The sequence below is a fragment of the Pygocentrus nattereri genome, chromosome 5, assembly GCF_015220715.1.
Source record: "Pygocentrus nattereri isolate fPygNat1 chromosome 5, fPygNat1.pri, whole genome shotgun sequence".
In the NCBI taxonomy this organism is placed as follows: domain Eukaryota; kingdom Metazoa; phylum Chordata; class Actinopteri; order Characiformes; family Serrasalmidae; genus Pygocentrus; species Pygocentrus nattereri.
In genome coordinates, this window is record NC_051215.1 from 34,166,713 (window position 1) to 34,180,556 (window position 13,844).

At 38.5% G+C, this 13,844-nt stretch overlaps 1 protein-coding gene across 1 annotated transcript; it reads left to right on the forward strand.

Moving 5' to 3' along the window:
• The first annotated feature begins 261 nt into the window (after window positions 1-261).
• alox5a (arachidonate 5-lipoxygenase a) lies at window positions 262-12,072 on the forward strand. The gene is made up of 14 exons (XM_017725409.2): window positions 262-486; window positions 1,375-1,573; window positions 2,155-2,236; window positions 2,604-2,726; window positions 3,936-4,042; window positions 6,238-6,410; window positions 6,521-6,667; window positions 6,974-7,177; window positions 7,330-7,416; window positions 8,199-8,377; window positions 9,536-9,657; window positions 10,111-10,211; window positions 11,046-11,216; window positions 11,303-12,072. The coding sequence occupies exons 1-14, from the start codon at window positions 337-339 to the stop codon at window positions 11,480-11,482; spliced, it is 2,025 nt and encodes a 674-aa protein (XP_017580898.1). The 5' UTR covers window positions 262-336; the 3' UTR covers window positions 11,483-12,072.
• Window positions 12,073-13,844: the final 1,772 nt, after the last annotated feature.

Genomic DNA, 13,844 nt, shown 5'->3' on the forward strand with positions numbered 1-13,844 from the left:
TGTATTGTGTAGTACTAGTTAACATCCACAAGAAATGCCTATGAGTGTACAGTTATCTTATTTAGATTTGTTTTTCGATCCCCATCTGAATGCTCCCTTCTCATGGAGCAGAGTTTACTGAGAATCGGCGTCATGTTTGTGCATTTGCATGTTGTATCTGGGGAGATCAGGAACGCATACTTGGGTGTGTGTGTGTATGTGGTTGTGTGTGTGTGTGTGTGTGTGTGCGTGCATGTACATTTATGTGTGTGCAGTAGAGAAAGGGAAATGCATTCTGCAAGAGGCTGCAGAGGTTAGCAGTGGAGAAACAGATCCCTGTCCTTGTATAAGAGAAGGATGCCTTGCTACACAGTGACCGTGGCTACGGGCAGCCAGTGGTTTGCGGGTACAGACGATTACATCTACCTGACTCTGGTGGGGACGGAGGGCTGCAGTGAGAGAACTCTGCTGGATAAACCCTTATATAATGACTTTGAAAGAGGAGCGGTAAGATCTTTCATATCGTAGCAGTTTTTCATTGCTAACTTTTCACTGGTTGGGATCCATGACCAAGAAGGCATCGTACATTAGAGGCGATCGATTTTTGTCCTGGAGGGCCACAGTCCAGCACAGAGTAGTGATTTCCCCCCATCAAACTCATCTGATTCAACTGTCATTTACCAGGCTTTGTTCGTGTGCAGTTAATTTGTCAGACTGTGCTGGACTGATGACCCCTGCATAGGAAACACAAATCTGATGATGATGACCTGTGCAAGCCTATAGAACCTTTTTAAAGTTATCACAGTCAGTTGGCTTTGTTTTCTATGTATAATACTGAATAATATGCCTTAGGATGTAATAAAGCTGAGGTTTTTAGGGGTAGAAGAATTTTCATATTATGTAAAGCTTTCATACAAATGAAAAGCTCTTCCTAGAACCATTTAGGAAATTTGTAACCTATTCATGACTACTTAAATTTGACCTTATTTTGACTTAATGCTGTATTCTCATATGTGTACACACACACACACACTCACATACGCAAAAAAGGGCATATAATTTTTTATATTTTATATTTTTTCATGTTTTTTTATTACTTTGAAACTAAGTCTGGACAAAATACACAAGGTGGATAAATAAGAAGTTGTGAATGTTCTAGTAAAATCTTTGGCTGTTTGCCAGTAGGTTTTTATCTCATGTCAAATCATGATCTGTTCTTTTTAGGACTGCAGGAACTATCCCTGTGTATTTTCAATGGGTGTACTGTTTATCACTAGCTCTTATATCACATATCACTAGTAAAGTGTGCACATTTCTGCAGAAGTAAACCTTTTAGAACATTTAGTCAATTTCCTCAGCCTGTTATTTCTCAGCTGACTGCTTCTTTAATCCAAGGTGGACTCGTATGACATCACTGTGGGGGAGAACCTTGGTGACATCGAACTCGTAAAGATTGAAAAGAAGAAATACTGGATGCATGATGATTGGTATTGTAAATACATCACAGTGAAGACCCCCTCTGGAGATTACATTGAGTTTCCCTGCTTTCGCTGGGTGGTGGACGATAAGGAGATTGTCCTTCGAGATGGCCGAGGTGGGGATCAGGTTGTTGTGTCTGATTTGGGTGTCGCTTGCTGAACTGCTGTAAATGAAGCAATCTGATCATATAAAAAAGTTATGCATTCAAAATATATAACATCTATGCACTTTAGCTGTGGTTTGGAACATACTGACAACTTATAGAGTCTTAAGCAAAAGTTAAGGCACCCTTGGACAAACTACAAGTTTAGACAAAAAAAAGTAAGTGCACATCCTCTACAGGGAACACATTTCTGAACAGTGTATGGGTTATTTTGTGAATTGAAAAATATTGGAAGAAAATTACACGTAAATTGTGGCCTGTGGAAAAGTTTAGGCACATTTTCTGTTTCATTTTCTTCCAATGTGTTAAATCCAGCAAAGAAATGAATATTGTGCAGTAAAATGTGTGGAGATTTGCCATATTTAACACTGATCCCTGTAGAGGATTTTTAAATTCAGAAGTAAGCCCCAAAACAAAGCATGTGATGTGACCAGGGGTGCTGAAACCTTTTTAAAATCGCAAAGCTGTAAGTCATTTCTGTGAGATTAAAGAAGGCCGTGACGCAGTGTGCTTTCTCCATGTGTGTTTTCTAGCACGACTGCCACAGGATGACAAAACTAGGGTGGCAAAACAGCACAGACGCAAAGAACTGGAAACCAGACAAAAGACATACAGGTCTGACCTAAAATGCCTCAAACCTCACCAACCAGAGAAAGTAGAGGATGTTTATTGAAATGGTTTAAGAATGGAAAGCCATTTGATTTGTTCAAATTTAATTGCACAAAATAAATAACCAGTTATAGCAGATTCACTCTTTTAAAAATCACTTCTTTAAAACTACCTAAGCATGTTAAGCATGTTACCTGAATGTTTTCACAGTTTTACAGTGTGTCAACCAGATCCCATCAAATCAAATCTCATTTTATATGCTCCAGAGATTCTGCTTGGTTCCTTTGTGTGTGCTATGCTGTATTTCTCTCAGTGATTTTGTTAACATCTCAGTACAAGTATACCTGCAGCTGATAAACGTTTCTTGTTTAAGATGGAAGGAATGGCATCCTGGCTTCCCAATGAGCATCGATGCTAAAACCCATAAAGAGCTTCCACGAGACATCCAGTTTGACAGCGAGAAAGGTGTAGACTTCATCCTCAACTACAGCAAAGCGTGAGTCCCGAGGAGTTACTGTATGATATTGTGGCAAAGTGTTTTATAGTTATAAACCAATGCCTAAACCTACTGGACGCACTGCAACAGTAGAAACACAAAGGGAACGATTTACAATTGACAAGCAAAGCTTAATAAATCTGTTCATAAAGATGAGTTTTTGGGGATGTTTTCTATTACTTACCCCACCTACTGCTAGCGGGGTAGGTTACAACATTAGAACTCTTTGCATTTGATACCCATGTACTGATTAGTATGTAGAGCTGAATGTAGTTATTTGTACTATATTTACTAATAGACAAATATAGGCATCATAGCAAATAACCATTAGAGGCTGAGACAACTCACCCCAGGTTAACTGTAGGAACTTTCCAACAGAAGAGTCATTGTACTGTTACTTGTAAGCCATATTTGCATGCATCCCTCTATGCCTAAATACAAACATTGTCCATGTTTGCCTATGACTGGTGCCATAATTATCCTAGTTATCCACTCTGCATCTCTCCTTTCATTTGTATTTTCTACACTCCATTGTTTCAAATAACTTTTTCTTTGAGGTCTTCTAAGTAAGAAACTCTAGGCCCTACAAGGGTTTTTTTAAAGTAATGCAAAATATCTTTTAAAAAAAAAACCTAGCAAAAATTACAGTTATGACATTGAACAGTCTCCATAGTGATAGTGATCTTAACATTATTAAGCTTTTGGCATTACACTGCATACGTGAGTGTCCTGAAATACAAATAGTTTTGATACTTAATTAGTAATTAGTAAATAATTAGTTACCTGATTCATTTATTTCTTTCAGGACCCCTCATTTTGCAGCATCAGTGTAAACATCTAAGGCAGCAGTTTCAGACTAAGTACAGCCCAAAGCTCAGTGTAATGAAAGCTTGAAATATTTACATGAATTTACATGAATGAATCATTTACCACTAAATGCAGGTGCATCATGACTTCGTGACTTTATTGGAAGAGCCTAAAGAAGTTGGTGAACATAATGAGGTTGAGTGAGTCACTGAGTGGCTTTCTAAATGACTATATATGTTTGCGCACCAGAAAAATAGACCACAAACCCATGATGTTGCTTAAGAAGCAAAGTTAATGAAGTTCCAGAACTTTGTTCAGGTTGTTTCACTATCAACAAACCTCTGTTAATGTTCAGACAATACATGCAACTCTATTCTTACCTGGCTGTTCTCCCTTTTTCAGGATAGAGAACCTCTATGTTAACCAGTTCATGCACATGTTCCAGTCATCATGGGGCGATTTCTCTGATTTTGAGCGCATCTTTGTGAGGATCAAGAACACAATATCAGGTTGAGGCTGACTCTTTTATCTGTGTGGTTTGAATATTTTACAGTCCCAATTTTGCACATACTCTTGCACTGACAACTGACACAAACTCACAGGAACATTTATAAAGGCTTGTAACAAAAGTCAATGTCAAAGGCTGCTTTTGACGTCAAGCTGATGCAACACCGATATCAGATGACTCGTTTTTCTTTTTTGATTCAGGTCATGACGCTATTTTGGGGGGAATGACAGCATGTTATAAGAACTGACTCTGTAATTCAGTGTATATCACAACGACATATTACTCATAATGTGACAGCTTCAATTTTATGAATAGTAAATGAAAGCTCCTGGCAAGCTTGGTCATATTATCAGCACTATGTCAGTATGAGACACATGTAAATACAAAGTCTGTCATTTCACCTCAGAAACCGTCATGACTTAACCTAATATCTGATAAAAGCATTATCACTTGATATAGATGTTGGGGGTGGGATGTGAGCAAGGCAAAATGGCCTGCATGACCTGAGGGTTTCCTGTAGAATACAGATAAGACCTACTGTAGCAGAAGCTGGTCTGCAGAGGAGACGAGGTTTATACTCTGAGCTTTAAAAGACGGCGGTGGGACGGACGTCCAGTTTATGTGTCTCAGAGCGCGACGTCTTCCTTTATAAGCGCATGTGAAGGACGTTTTCCTGAGCCTGACATCAGTTTAAAGCCATTTAAGACACAAACGCGCCAACTGGAAACTCATCTCACGCCGACTGGACCTCACGTGATGTTCGCTGCCATGGAAACGTTCACTCTAAGTGCTACTCCACGCATGCGCGTCATTTTGCGTCGGATTACTTGTAGCGAGCATGTAAACGAAGATTTTCCTCAGACTGTTGAATAGAGTGAGCATAAACCTCTCAGTCTGAGTCTGTAATCCGATTATATTCAATCGGATTGGCGAAAATCTTTGCACGGCCAATCGGATAGAAATTGTATTCTGAATGGCCTCAATCGGACTAGTCTATTCCGATTGAGGTGTTTACATGGACGCATTCTATTCCGATTGAGCTATTAGTCGGATTACTAATGGATTATTAGGGTGCATGTAAACGTGGCTAGTGTGCGTTGTGCTGGTCTGAGTACATCAGACACAGCAGTGCTGCTGGAGTTTTTAAACACCTCAGTCCACCAACCAAAAATATTCAGCCAACAGCATCCTGTGGGCAGCGTCCTCTGACCACTGATGAAGGACTAGAGAATGACCAACACAACACACTCTGACTTTACATCTACAAGGTGGACTGACAAGATAGGAGTGTCTAATAGAGTGGCCAGTGAGTGGACACAGTGTTTAAATACTCCAGCAGCACTGCTGTGTCTTTAGGGGTCCTGACCTCTGAGGAACAGGGTAAAAAGGGGGTAATAAAGTATGCAGAGAAGGGCTACAGTCTGTAATTGTAGTAAGTGGAGCTGATAAAATGGAAAATGAGCATAGAAACAAGGAGGTGGTCATAATGTTATGTCTGATCGGTGTATAGCTCCTAGTGCTGAAGGTATTATTGCAAAAAAGTACTCCATTACAAGTTACTCATTAGTACCCTTACTATGTAATGGGTTTAAATGACCTATTACTTTCTGGAAAACAGAATCTCATTACTCATTACTTCTACCTTTCTCTGTACTTAATTATTTCACTACATTAACTTTTCTTGTTATTTCTTTAGACAAGCAAAGAGAGTTCTTAATATAGTGAGATTCACATAATAAAATTATTCAAGTTAAAAATGTCTAGCAAGTTAAATAATCTTATAACTATTTTTACAGCAATCTCAAAATGAGAAACATTAGATATAATGACTAGACTTCACTTGCCAAGATATAATTTTTTGCAGTGTAGCCAACTGCATCACTAATTTGAAAATGTGCGTGCAGTTGGCTACTCTTGTCTTAGGCCCAGAGCCGCAGAATCCCTAAATCCATCTTTGATATAGATATAGATGTAGATATAGATATAGATGTAGATATAGATATAGATAGATATCAAAGTTGACATGTTTGACCTTTATGACAATTGACACTAATCTGCATAAGTGTTTATAAATATTTGTGTAGGACTATAAATGCAGATGTCATGTAACCTTATGAACACAAAGTGTTAACAGCAATCTTGGTATCTAACAAATAGAATCTTATGACAATGTTCATTTTTCATTTTCTTACCCAGAGTATGTGATGCAGCATTGGAGGGAAGACTTTATGTTTGGATATCAGTTCTTAAATGGCTGCAATCCTGTCATGATCCAGAAGTGCACCCAAATACCGGAGAAGTTTCCAGTCACGCATGAAATGGTGGCCGACTGCTTGGAAAGAGACCTCACCCTGGAGGAGGAGCTGAAGGTTTGCACTCAAGCAAACTCTAAAATTAAAAGTCTGATATCACTAAAGTTGACTCTTATCTCCTCAACCTATAATCTAGCTTGTCAGTGTGTTTTCTTTGTGGCTTGCAGGCAGGAAACTTATACATCGCTGATTATGAGATAATGGAGGATATATCTCCAAACGCTACAGACCCGTGCACCACACAGTATTTGGCTGCGCCGATTTGCCTGCTGTACAAAAACAGCCAGAACAAAATTCTGCCAATCGCCATACAGGTATTTGTCTGTAGTTACATTCTTCTGCAGTATATTCAACACATGGTCGTATGAACTAACAACTGACTCAAACGAACAATTAAAGGGCTCATATCATGGACAAACAGACTTTCCCTGATTTTTGTGACAAACAAGTTTGATATATTGTGTAAAGTTTCTCTGATGTGACAAAAACCAGCACATTTATACTGTATATAAGCAATGAGTAGAACTCAAATATGAATAGGAATATCTCAGTGAAGGATAGTGTTGTACCTTTAAATTGCAGACTGTCAGGCATAACACAAATATCCTTTCTGTTAAAAGCTGAGTCAAAACCCAGGAGAAGACAGCCCCATCTATCTCCCTAGTGATAATCAGCATGACTGGCTCTTGGCCAAGATTTGGGTGAGATCATCCGACTTCCATGTTCACCAGACAGTGACGCACCTTCTCAGAACCCATTTGATATCAGAAGTTTTTGGCATCGCCATGTTCAGGCAGCTGCCTGCTGTCCATCCAGTCTATAAGGTATTTTTCACTTTGAACTTCAAGCATTACTGAAATATTACCAATGGATACATATTTGATTATTGCTAATACTCCATATAAGAACACATTCAATTGTGCAGAGTAATTAAACATACGAATGTAAGTAAATGTTGTACGGTTTCAACTTCCAGTTGCTTCTACCGCATATTCGCTTTACGATTGCCATCAACACCAAAGCACGTGAGCAGCTCATATGTGAGAATGGACTCTTTGACAAGGTAGGATTAACTTTAGTTCTCAATTGTAGTTCACCAAAACAAGTGATTCTATCTGTATACACTGCTATTTATTCACTATATTATTGTAATTAAACTTAATTTATCTGCCTATGTCAACTAAGCATCGTTAAATATCTCATTTCTCAGAAATAGTCATTTTTTAAAGGAAAAAACATTTTTAGTTTTCTGTTGGTCTACTCATTTTGAAATGTTCGCACAGTGTAAAGCCAGATGGACTTTTCTTAGTGTGTGCAAGGAAATAGTTTTGAGGTTTTGATATGGCAGCTAGTGTTGGCTGAACACTCAGTATATATATATATATATATATATATATATATATATATTCAGTAACACGTGCCATTACACTACATAAGAAGCAACCTATTCAGAATATATTGAGCCTACATTTAGAACACATATTGACTCTTCTGATGTCATTTTATTTAACACACCTTTCCTTGCTGTTACTGGTTATCAGTTTTCTTCATGTAATTCTTCTGTTAATATGTTTAATTAAAATGTTCTTATTTAAATGAAGGTACAAAATTACCAACTTTATTGTGATTCTCATTGTGTGCTTCAGTCCACTGCCGCTCCCATAATTCCACTGGTGTCTCATGAACTAAGCAAACAATTCACCATCTCAGAAACAATATCTAGCAAGTTTGACTAGAAAGTGGGTAGCTGTGTGAATTTTGTATGTAACTCACAAGTTATTAACTTGTTCTGTTACATCCAGACCTTGATGACAGCAAAATGACAGTATGACTGTGTGTGCACAGGCTAATGGCACAGGTGGAGGTGGTCATGTACAACTTGTCCAGAGGGCCATGAAGACTTTCACCTACAAGTCCCTGTGCTTCCCAGATGCCATAAAGGCTCGAGGCATGGAGAGTCAAGAGGAAGTGCCTTACTACTTCTACAGAGATGATGGCAACAGAGTGTGGGAAGTTGTCAAAAGGTAGTCAGAGAGCCATTCTGCACACAGCTGTAGAGAAAAAAACATGACAGTGCATACCTTTTACATGGGCATATCTTTTCAAATTCAAATCTACTCTACACTCTTAAAAGATGGTTCTTCAAGCATTTTTTAGTAAATGGAATGATTCCATTAGCAATGATTCTGTAAGGGGGAGCGAGGAGGCGGACGCATATGCTGAGATAAGCGAGATTTATTAAGTGCAAATCCAGGGTCATGGTCAAAGCAGTCCAGGGTCAATGAGCCAACACGGATAGAACGAGGGTAAAACATGACAAAAACCAGAATAACCAGCAAACCAAGACAAACAAAGACCAAGACAAACAAAGACTGGCAAACACAAGGGGCAAACACAGGGCTTAAATACACAGAACAATGAGGGACAGGTGAGCACAATCAGGGGCGGAGTAACCAAACAGGGGGCAGGACTAAAAACCAAAACAAAGGAGCAAAGGACTGGGAGGGGCCAACCGTGACAGATTCCATTTAAAACCAAAAAACAGTTCTTCTGTTTTTACAAGATTAACATTGTAACAATAGAGGTGCCCTTTTGGATGCTATATAGAACCAATGTCATAAAGGTTTTGTACAGAACCATATGCAACACATTTTTTAATCAATCTGAAGAACAATTTCATGCATGTAATGATTCTCAATAGAATTCATGGATCTAATTAGATCAATTCCCTTTACTAAAGAAACCTTGATGAACCATCTTTTTTAGAAGTGTACTAGTTAACTCATTAACTCAAATCCCATCCCCAAAAAGACATTTACTGTGTTCCACCTCTAAAGGTTACGTAATCAAAAATCAGAAAGCGTGTTATAGACAGAAGACAGTTAGTGGACAAAAGCCCCTATAATTTCAGGATTACAGGGAACAACAAGCTTATAAATGATATAATGTGTCGAATTGTGCTCACTGTGACTAGGGACATGAAGAACAGATCAACACAAGATACAAGACAGAACAGATGAATTTTGTTTTCAGGTTGATTTAAGTTTTGAGTTAGTAATTTGAGTTAGTAGTAGTTTGGAGTTAGTAGTAGAAACATTTGTACTATGGGAATCTAAGAAAATTTCATTTGGCAGAATATAATATTAAAAGTATATGAAACTCTTCTTTGTGTCTTCTCGTAGTTTTGTGACAGATGTGGTGAACATCTATTATGCCAGTGATGAGACAGTGCAGGAGGATGACGAGATACAGGCATTCATCAAAGATGTCTGCAGCTTTGGAATGCAGGATTTTGACTACTGCGGTGAGAACAAAGTCATCACACTAAAATGAATGTCTTTGCAGCACTATACAGTAAGTAAGCAGAATACTTTAGTCATACCTCTAAATCAGAGTTCAGTCCTATTGCCCCCTTGACACAGCATGGTCTTGTGTTTGCTGTCTGAGGTGAACTGTGCAGTGTTGAAGGGCTTCCAGGAAACACTAGTCTAAATAACTAACTAACCCCAGACTGACCTAATTAGTGTTATTCATTTGCACTGCCTTCATGTAAACTTGAAGGCACTAAAGAACCCCACACTCACGGAAACCAGAAAATAACCCAAGTTCAACTGAAAGTTGTCAGAGGTATTTTGAAAGTGGTTTCTAAACAAATGTACACCATGTACAAACATCCTTCCTTAAACCAGGCACATTTCATCTCATTCTGAGCTGTGTCTGAGGACATTGACTGAAAGTACATTGTGGTTGTCTGTAGAGTTCCCTAAATCGCTGCAGACTCGAGAGCAGCTGGTGGAATATCTGACTGTTGTCATCTTCACTGCCTCTGCGCAACATGCTGCCATCAACTTCGGACAGGTAGAGTTTCTCTCTCTTGTTCAAATCCTAAATCCCATCCTAAACTGACACAGACACCAAACAGATGTCAGATAACAGATATATGGGAAAACATAATGAATTGATGCAATAATGGTGCATAAATAATTGCAAACCATGAGAGTGTTACTACAGTGTAGTTAAACCTTGAAAAATGCACCCAAAGAAAGCAGAACTATTAATGACCATACATTAATCTTTAACATTTCAAATGCAAAATATAATTAAATAGGATTGACCCCTTATGATATCAGACTTATCAAATCCTAAAGTTATTTCAGCAACTATGTGGACTACAGTGCAAACTGGCCGAGTTATTCTTAGGTTAAATATATGTGTGATAGAAGTTGAGACTTGCTAGTGCACCTGCTAGCACTTACAGTTGACCAGGGCAGTGCTAGCAGGGCAGAAATTTGACAATGAGTTGTTAGAAAGATGTCTCAGGATGTGGTAGACAGAACCAAACCCGCTAAAGTGATGTCCATGTATTTTTGGCCATGTAGGGTAACTTATAGTGTCTATAACAAGAAATGGCCTTCTTCCTGACACTGTAGTGTTCTGAAAACATGAGAAGGAGAACGACACAACGCAAATATATAATCAGACTCAAAGGTCAAACACATGTACTCTTGTATCTTCAGTCACATCAGCATAAGACTAAATGGTGGTATTGCTGGTAATGACAGTAGTTCATGATTATGATCATGTGGGTGGGGGTGTTCCACAAATCAGTGGGATTTTTGGCACACACAGTCTCTACATATTTATGGACAAATGAATGAAATATACTTTTCATTCTCTTCAAAACTGATGCAGTATGACTGGTGTTCGTGGATCCCAAACGCTCCCCCCACCATGCGGAAACCCCCGCCTACCAACAAGGGCCAGGTGGATATGCAGTTCATAGTGGAGAGTCTGCCTGACCGTGGCCGCTCCTGCTGGCATCTTGGAGCCGTGTGGGCTCTCAGTCAGTTCCAGGAAAATGAGGTTAGATCAGAAAACAAACCCTTTCCACTGCACGTACTCTACTGTAATGATTTTACTTCAGAAAAACTAAAATATTTTCTTTACAGTTGTTCTTAGGCATGTATCCCGATGAACACTTCTTTGAGAAACAGACAAAGAAGGCTGTGGAGACTTTCCACCAAAAGCTGTCGGAGGTGTCCAAACTGATCAAGAATCGCAACGAGGGGAAGAAACTGCCCTATTACTACCTGTCCCCAGACAGAATCCCAAACAGCGTGGCTGTCTGAGCCTGCACAGCTGGCAGAGTTTCAAAAGGGTGACGATACATTATTTAGTTCATTGCTTGCTTCAGATGTTTCATGAAGTTTTGGAGTTCTTGCCCCATACACAGACATCTTATACATAGCTTCTTTTCTTATTCTTTCTGTAATATAGCTACACAAATAAACATGGTGAAATTCAGCATCCTGTCACTTATGCTATGACTGGATTTGTCCATTTTGTCTTGTGCGAGATGTTTCCTGCTTGCTTTTATCAAAATATTAAATAAAGACATATTTGAGCCACACCTTGCTGTGCGACTCATGTTAGAGTATAGAACATGAGCCCAGAATTGTTGTAAGATTAACATCAGAAGTGACAGTTCCTCTATATTCAGAATGAACACGAGCAAATGTGTTCGAGTGTTTGTGCTCTTTCTAGCTTTCATATAAAGTCGACAATCTTTAATGAGTTTGCTAACCTGACAACTTTGTATTCTAACGGTCACTGGCTCCATTGTGACCTCTGGTTTAAAGGCTGTTTAACTGAGGATCTGACAAAAGCCAGGAACAACACCTCCTGCTGGCAAAGAAAGAATACAACATATCTCACCTCACTGCATCTGTTTGGTTATTGGACTATCAATAAGAAAATGACTACTTTATATTTGAAGCAGGCTCACATACCCCAGGGACTGGGCTGATGCACTCTGGGGCCAATCTTGAGAGCTCAGAGAGATTTTCCAAACCCAGGCAAAGACTGGTTAATGCATTCTTATAAAGAACTACCAGGGAAGGCCATTAACATTACACGCTTAGTCTAATTGGTAAAAAAGCAAGCAATGATATGCAACTTTGGTAAAAGGCTTTGAGATGTTGTAGGTGTAAGGGGGCATGGTCACATTCAGGTCATTCCATGAGGAGTGCCATTGGGGCAAAATTCTTTCAATACATTATTCGTAATATAACACACACACACACACACACACACACACACACACACACACACACACACACACATATATATATATATATATATATATATATATTTTCTCAATCTTGTCTTAAATATGTTAATTATATTAAATCGCTGTTATTGGAAGTAAACCTTGTCTCCAAAATCTCCAAAATGCCAGCTTTACAGGAGGAGGAAAAGGCATACTATACTTTTAATGTAAGTCAATGGAACCAGACTTTTTTCCAAGTCGTTTTGGACAATTTCTTTTAGTCCTTTAATCATGACATTTGCATACAATGTAAAGGGTAACAGGCATTTTCAAATTTTGTCAAAAACTGAAAAACACCAAAAATGGAGATAAGACGTTTTCTTCCAACAACAGCGTAATGTAATTTTTTAAAACATTTTTCAAATTACAAAATAAAATTTGTTTTGACAAAGATATTTGCTCAAGTGTATGTCTGTTTCTACATTGCCGCTACATAGTACATCAACTGAACATAAAAAAATGTTTTAAGAAAAAAATATGCTTTGCTTCCCCAATCACAACAGCCTTAAGATGATGTACTGTCACATTTAATTATGTAATGAAAAGTGATATCATTTAAGCCTTTAGGTGAGCTACACCACAGTTGTTGTGTTTACCATCCTTGACAGGGTCCCTTCAGAAAAAAGGGTAATGCTCTTGTTGTATAGAGGAAACATTTTTTTCAATATTCACTGAAAGGCTTTGTAATTTACCTGCTGGAAACAAACTACTTGTGAATTATGAATAACTTCTGTCACAAGCTGTAATTTTTACTGTTACTGCGCAAAAAAAAAAAACATTTAGGTGAGATTTTTCTTTCTTTTTTTTTTGCTAAGAGGAAATGTAATTTAAACTATAGATGGATAAAGAAAATATTTCTTTACATGGAAAATTTAAAATTAGCATAACCATTAACTCAAAATGTCTGTCCTCAATCTATTAAATCACGTAACTACACACTTTAAAAAAGATGGTATTTTAATGGTGCTTTAGTGACGGAAATGCTTCTGTCTATAACCACGAGTTTTATACTGAACGATTTCATGCTTCAATAGTTCAACCATTTTCAAAAAATGTTCTATATGCAGCCACATTCACCGCGTTCTCCGTCAATCTAAAGAAGCATGAAATTGTTCTGTACAAGGAGAACTGATACTTCTAACCGCTGAACCCTTGAAGAACCAGCTTTTAAAGTGTGTAGCTTCGTGCAGCAGGTCGTGATTGTCACTCTAAAACAGGTACATGTTGACCCTCGTGAGACCCTGAAACGCGAGACTGAGAAGCCGGGGAGAAGCTGGGGGAATACGGACTGATACAGTAGTAGCTCCAGGGGATCATCTTTCCAAGGAGTCGAGGCTGTGAATGAATGAAGGCCAGCATTAGCTCCTGCACTCAGCCAGTCA